The 7,476-nt window shown below is 40.3% G+C and overlaps 1 protein-coding gene across 1 annotated transcript in view; it reads right to left on the reverse strand.

The window, feature by feature from the left end:
- Positions 1-2,263: 2,263 nt before the first annotated feature.
- Positions 2,264-7,476, reverse strand: part of dner (delta/notch-like EGF repeat containing) — a 50,129-nt gene continuing 44,916 nt past the window's right edge. Inside the window, exons 9-13 of the mRNA XM_035679521.1 lie at positions 5,301-5,423; positions 5,066-5,179; positions 4,748-4,879; positions 4,409-4,655; positions 2,264-3,681 (exon numbers count right to left, since the gene is read on the reverse strand). Coding sequence (XP_035535414.1) covers positions 3,570-3,681; positions 4,409-4,655; positions 4,748-4,879; positions 5,066-5,179; positions 5,301-5,423 — 728 coding nt within the window. The 3' untranslated portion in view covers positions 2,264-3,569. The remainder of the gene's footprint in view (positions 3,682-4,408; positions 4,656-4,747; positions 4,880-5,065; positions 5,180-5,300; positions 5,424-7,476) is intronic.

Raw genomic sequence — 7,476 nt, forward strand, 5'->3', positions numbered from 1 at the left:
GCATATTATATTCCATTTCTGCAAACAGAGCCTCCAAAATGTTACACACTGTACCTTTAAACTACAATAATTAATATTCTTATATGAATCCTCTTTTGCTATAGAGCAATTTAGCATTTTTTGGCCAATTGTTCTGACTTTATAGTGCACAAGGTTACTGTTTGGGTTCAGTCTCACCGCCCTCATATGGTTTTCAGCAGCAGAAGGCAGCTATTTCTGGCAAAGAAGCTAAAAAAAAAACAAAGGTGAATGCTCTCTGCCCAGCACCAAATAACACGAGTCAGGAGTAAGCGACTAGCTTGTGAACATAGTGAAGCATTTAGGCTCTTCATTCATCATGTGGCCAGAAACACGACTCCGAATGAATGCTAATGCTGCTCTGTGTAAATTAATAATGTTGAGTGCATTCATAAAATGATAGAAAAAAAAAACATTTTCTAAAGTAAAACTTACTTACTGTAAGTTCCTCACATGGGATCTTTTATCTATAGTTTGTGTGATATTTGTCCCTTTAAGAAAAAGGTAGTGACACAGTTGCTAAAACAATGGACTTTCTAAGTCTCCTACTGACAATTTTGAATAAAAACACACAAGCACCCATTTTCATATTCATTATTGTAAAATCAACATAAAGAAATGAGTGATTTTTCAGCTGGATACCAAAATACACCCTGTAATGATATTTAGCACCATTATAAAAAGGACTTCAAGGCTATAGAAGATTAGTCATCCAGACCAGAGTAGCCAGCCAGTGAAGGAATGCAGTTAAAATGGAAATGATCATATAAAAGCTTAACATAAATTGCATGGCATTATTTCAGGGGCTAGTGGCAATAAAAACTTGGTTAGTTTAAATCCTCCATAATTCCCAAGTTTAACAAAGGCAGCTGAGGACAATGTCTATGGTGAATTGCCGCAGTCACGCCCACACATTTAGATCTTCCTAAACTTCTCAAAAACAAGTTGTAACAAAAACCTTCAGCCCCGTCTCACTGTTTTGAATTGAGACTGGTTTGGTATGACCTTGTTATTCTAAAAGTGAGGTCCATTACTTTCTGGAAAATTTTGAATGTATTAATCTTACTGCTGCCAAAATTGTGCACATATTTTAACCACTGGGTTTTGTAATGAAACCGCAGCAGGGCTTCTAGCCCAGTCAGAGAATCTCAGTTTATCAAGGTGGAGACCTTTAAAGAGACTGAGAAGCTCTGTAATAGACGTAATGTGTTTTGGGACCCTTGTCAAGCCAAACAACAAATACTCTGACCCTCTAGGGCATTAAGAGGGCAAAGGTCAAGCACAAGGCCTTCGAAGCAGACCATAAACAAAGATGAGAGCCATCAATAACATCTGGTGCCCCTGCAATGTATGTGTGTTTGTGTACACACATATATGTAGGTGTGTTGAGCGACATGACTCCGCAGTCGCAGTCTGTATTTAGAGATGTTTACATGGGGAACATCTGGATAAAGCCTGAGGTCGCTGAGGGTGTTCACATTACCAACACTCCATAAAAGGTCTTTCCCATGGCTGACGGTTCAGTCTGGTTGGGTATGACCTTGGGACATTGCAGAAAAACAGACGCTGTAGAGAATGAGCTCTTTTTTTTTGCTGGAAACATGACCCATGTTTTCAAAACAATTTAATCACACCCAAAACTTATTGCTGCATGTTACTGTTTTATCAAATTAACCAGTTCCTCAAGGAAGTTCTCACGTTTACCCTCCAAACACTGCGATTTTATTTTTACTGGAACAAGTTGCCTTCGATTTTTAATTTAGTGTACAGCAAAAAAAAAATTAATTGCAACTATTTTTTCACTTTCTCTTTTAATTCCATTGCAAGAAATGTCTAAAAACATCAAGACATGCATTGCAACATAAAATAAATAAATAAAAGCTGCTGTAAAATCAGGCATTTTAAGCCACAACAATCCCAAAAAAAAGAGCTGCCAGGACTGTTAAGTAAAGCCAACAATGAAGTGTCTTAAAACTGCATTCTTTCTAATGGCCAGCAGGGGGCAGCTCCATTGATTGCAAAATAAATAAGTCCGATCGAACTGAGCCTTATGGAGAAGTGAGCCACTTCTCACTTAATTTACTAGGTCAGTAAACATTTTCCTAATGAGTTTATGGTCTCACTCATTAGTTTCAAGTACTGAACCTTTTAACTAGTATGATCGGGGCTGGGTATCGAACCTAAATACATTGTTTGGTACCGACCATATTAGAACATTTTCTAATGCAGATTTCTTGTACGGCTGCTTATGTTTAAACTTGAATTCACATGAGACACCAGGTGAATACTGTAGATTATGTTCACTTGAATCTTTATTGTTTACATCATTCAACATAGATAATAGGTAATCATGTGGTTGCTGTGTTTAAAATGAGAGAAATAAATCTGAGGATTAGCTGAGCCTACTGGTAAAACATTGCTTGATCTTGAGAGGAACAACACAGCTGCACACACAGAGAGTTTTCCATTGGCAGGACACAGAAGCACATATATTCTGGAGTAGATATCATCCCTCTCTGGCTTCTCTTCCTCCGTCTTCTTCTCCACCCCGAAGCCAGCAAGAGGCCACTCCAGCAAAGAAACTCTCATCCAGAAACTATTCAACACTGTCAATACTAGATGTGAATTTGTACACTGGCATAAACAGGTACACTGAGTTAACCAACTATTGTTTCTGTGCAGTGAGAAATATACCTACCTATTATCCTAAATATCACTGAAATACATATAGTAGGATGGTAGGGTCACAGTACTCCAGTAAACCCACTTTCTTTACTATTCATACACCATTGAGAAACTTGCATGTAAAGAACAGGACAATATGTATTTTAAAAAGAAAATTTCTGTGACTAGTATTTTATACATGTATGTATTTGATCTACTAACCACAAATTACCCCAAAGTAAATATTTGGCACAATCTTGACAGAGAAATACAACTGCAATGAAGAAAAATATCAACCAACAACCAATTACAAAGGATTTTAAAATAATGCAGAGAGAGAACATCAAATCTAACCATGCACAAAGTAAGGCAACCTACTGCAGAATTATTTTAGATATAGAAAAAGATACAGTGTATGCACCAAGAGGAGTGCAGCTATTTCTACAACACCTGTAAGGACTGCTGTCAGCACTGTTTGCTGAGTTTGCACTTAGAAATTTAGGCTGCTGGGTCGCTGGCCCAACCGACAGACAGACAGACAGTCTGGTGCAGACTAAAGTTATCACTCTTGTACAGCAGAGGTTACTGGTAGTGTCGCCCATTATCAATAACTTAAGTAATGCAAAGTATGCTCTTATGCTACAATAAAGCCTTATCGTGGACTTTGACAGGAAAATATATGTATCAAATTCAAGATTTGTTCTTTTTAAACTACAGAGTATGTTGTGGATTTTTCTTCTCTACTTTACATTCAATTTTGTTTTGCTGTTTTTTTCTTAAGAAATACTTTAAGGTTTATACTGACTTTCTGTGTATGTGTGCACATGCACATGTGTACATGTGCAGTCGTATGTGTACAGCTTGTGATGTGCTGGGATGGTTGTGTTTTACAAATCCTTCGTCTTGATGAGGGTAACCAAAGGCTTGTCATCAGGACTGTAGTCTTCGTAGGCGATAGGAGTGGCATCGTACATGGCAGGCCTGGACTTCTTGCCAAATCTGATAGCAGATAAAAGCATAAACACAGACAGAACATCAATATTTCATCATCATACAATTGTGCAATGTAGCCCATCCTTTGTGGGTACTGGGTTAGTGATATAATGACAAATAAATAGTAAACTGTAACTTTTATTAAAGGGGCACCTAGCCTTTAGCTTATAACTGCTCGATCCTACACCTTCCCATAATGCACTTTTGTTAAACCCTGCATTCAACTCAACATCCACAGTTTCTAAAATAGATTGTTTGTTAGAAAATGCTAAGTTTCCCAGCACAAGAAAAATACATGTTCTCAGACGTAATAAAAAGGGAACAAAACTGTTTTCAGAGGCGGAGTAGTTTAATGGCTCGTAAGCTGACTTGAGGCTGACCATTATTCTTGACATTGAAAACAACAAGTGACTAACTCGCTTGTTCTGGAGCTTTCGACTGTATCACATGGTCCACAAGTTCCAGAAAAAGTGAGTGAGTTTGAATTGTTTTGTCAGCTGGTAAACTTTCATCTGTAAAATTGTTGTTCCAAAAATGCAAATTCCCAAGCAGCTGTACACTGAATGTAAAACAATCCTTAAATCACTTACAGCAAAAGTACCAACACATAAAGCTGTTTAGTAACAGAAAATACAAAATCAACGAGACTGCATAATTAATCTACCACAGCAAATCTGTAACGCTCTTTCTGTTCAAGACTTTGTTGTCAATACAAACAAATCCCGTCACTGACCTGGCATGGCGGATGGAGGCGATGGCGTTGCTGAACTCGCTGTCGATGCTGCGGCAGTTGTAGAACTCCTGGTAGGCATGGCGGGACGAGCCCTGGTACTCGATGCGGCTGATGCGGCAGATGCCCACAATAAGGATGATGAGCATGAGGACGAAGGCCACACACAGCGCTCCAATGATGATGTACAGGGAGTGGCGGGGCATGTTGGTCAGGGTGTCATCAGTGTGTGCTGGCTTCCACTGCAGGTCTGAGACACAAACACACACACACATAGAGGCATGTAGCTTTCCACATGTCAGATTAATAGCTGAACAGAAGTTTTAAGACAGGCTGACTTACGGATCTCACAGCTGGGCCCAACCCACCCAGGTGGACAGTGACAGGTGAAGCCGTTTGATTGGTCGATGCAGGTGCCTCCATGGTGACAAGGGTTGCTCTCGCACTCATTGATATCGACCTCACACTTCTCCCCTGAGTGGACAGGAAAGGTTGTGTTCAATAACAAACCCAAGAGGAGAAGCTGCATCTCCCGTCTTATTCTTTATTAAGCTTGATTGTGGTCTTTTTTAATGCGGCCCATCTTTATACCTATGTTATGTGAGTCATACTAATAGGCAATAGGCTGTCTATTAGTATGATCATGGTACCAGCGCTCACCCAGGTATCCAGGTGGGCAGGCACAGGAAACGTTGAGTCCTGCACTCTCACAGTGGCCTCCATTCTGGCAGTGCATCTTCAGACATGGATCCTTATAGATTTCACAGTGTCTGCCTGCACACACACACGCACACACACAGAATGTGTCCTATGAAACCACAACATGCGCCAGTATATGTTGAGGTAAAGCTTATTTACAGATGTGTGCCTAAAAATAAATCTCACGCATACATACCTTCAAACTGTGGTGTGCAGACGCACTCATAGGCATTGATGAGATCCCTACAGGTGGCGTAGTTCTGGCAGGGGGCCGACAGACACTCATTGTACTCCTCTTCACAGTACAAGCCATGGTAGCCTTAATGGGACACACAAACATATTGTAATATAATTACTATTTCTATTCTTTACAGTGCTGTGAGCACCTTGAGCTGCCAAACAAACAAGCATGCTGATCCCCCCCCCCACCCCCCCCCCTTCAGGGATCAATCAATCAATCAAAGTAAGTAAGTATTTCTGATTCTGACATATATACAGTCATGTTAGTCATTAAAGAACAAGGAATGTAATTTTGCTGCATTGCTGATGCACCCGGATTATGTTCTAAGCTTTATTTATCTGGGAGAGGGTTTTGCTGAAAATGCGTGCTTTTTAGCTGTGATCAGCAGTTGGTATAAGTCATTCTGATGGTCAGCTGGACCCAAGATATTTACAGTTTGCTGTAGGGCAGTGCAGGATAGAGCTATAAAGACTGGTTTTATTCAGTTAGAAACACACTGGTTTGTCATGACAGAAATGCAACCTTCCATTTCTTAGTGAGTCAATTTAATACTACTACTGTTATTATCATGTATACTGACTTACAGCTTCAGCCTAATTCTCAAATCTGCATGTGTAGTGTTTAGTAGTGTTTGTTGCATGTCTGTAAAACAAACACAACTATGGACTTTAATCATCATGGAAATTAAGATAAGAACAGTGTGCCTTTGTGTATATGTATCTATTGGCAAACTTGATTAATACTGCAGCAGGCAGTATGCTTGATGAAGGTGGTGAGAACTGAACAGGAGTTTCTTGTATAAGCACTTCAGCTACCACCTGATCTGGATTTCCCCTCCAAACACCCTTGCTGGCTGTTCTGTTCAAAATAATCAAATACATATTTAATCAGCGCCTCCTTCAAGTAAAACCATAACATCAGTACAGTAAGAGCAGAAAGTATAGAAGAGTAAGAAGTTCCTTCCTCAATTATTGTTTTTGCTTATAGTTGCTGTAGATTCAGAGGTTTTAATTAGCAACCTTTGAGTCACACTTAAGCATTAATACCACCATCCAGTCTTTTTGTGTTACCTGTACTATACCTGATCTATTATTTCCTGTACACCTTGCACTCAAAGAGGAATTATTTGGTAGCCTGTACACACTATATAAACGCATGCTTTCATCATAGAGCTCCTTTTTCCACACCTAACAACATATCTTTGGATCTGCCTAAATATAAATACCACCAGTAAAAAGATTAAGAAATAAGAAACAATTATTAAATGCTCAATAAGTGTATGAATATATTGTAAGGCCAGCCACTTGCCATTGATTTTCAATGCGAATGGGCAGGAGGTCAAATGACATGCAGTGCACTGTGTTTTCCATGGGATGGCAGCTGTGTACTGAGGCAGAATAAGCCTGCAGCATCAGAAAACATCAGCGCATACAGACAATCAATGACTTCATTGATAAAAGAGAATAGGGTGCAGCTGGTTGCACACACTCCCAACTGAACCACTGCACCTCATAGAAATGTTCCACCATCTAAGACTGAGACCCAGAATCACCAGAGGACCAGCGTCTCTTGAGTCCTTACACAACTAGTGTAGCAATCTGTTCTCATTAGCTTCGCTCCCTCTTTGACTGACTGAATTTCTCAATTGGGTCCTGGTGCTGACAAAGTTTCAACAAAACCTCCCTGGGCCACAGCTAACGTGTGTTTGCGGAAGGGGAGAGGGGGGAATTAATGAGGAGCCCAGTTAGAGGCTCTAGGGTCCTCTCTGTGAAATGCCAGTGAAATGTCAAGTGCCTTTCCAAGACTCTGTCTGCTTTCTGTGGGCTGGCTGGTGGGCTGGCAGACTCTCATGTGAGCTGGATTACAGGAAACTGGAGGAGGGATCCTTCTACATATCAGCTCCCCAGCAGGTTTCTTTCAGACAGCCAGCAGGCATTTACACAATCCTGACACACATTCACACACTTATACAAGGCAGACAACCACTGTATTCAAGCACACACACACACACACACACATAAATGCAAACATTCATACACACACGTACACTCTCATACCTCAGACACCAGCTGGCATTCTGATGAGATGGAGAAAAGGTCAATTTTGGTCCAAAACAGTGTGTGTGTGTGTG

This window comes from Morone saxatilis, unplaced genomic scaffold, assembly GCF_004916995.1.
Source record: "Morone saxatilis isolate NCDOM2014 unplaced genomic scaffold, NCSU_SB_2.0 Contig8, whole genome shotgun sequence".
Taxonomy (NCBI): domain Eukaryota; kingdom Metazoa; phylum Chordata; class Actinopteri; family Moronidae; genus Morone; species Morone saxatilis.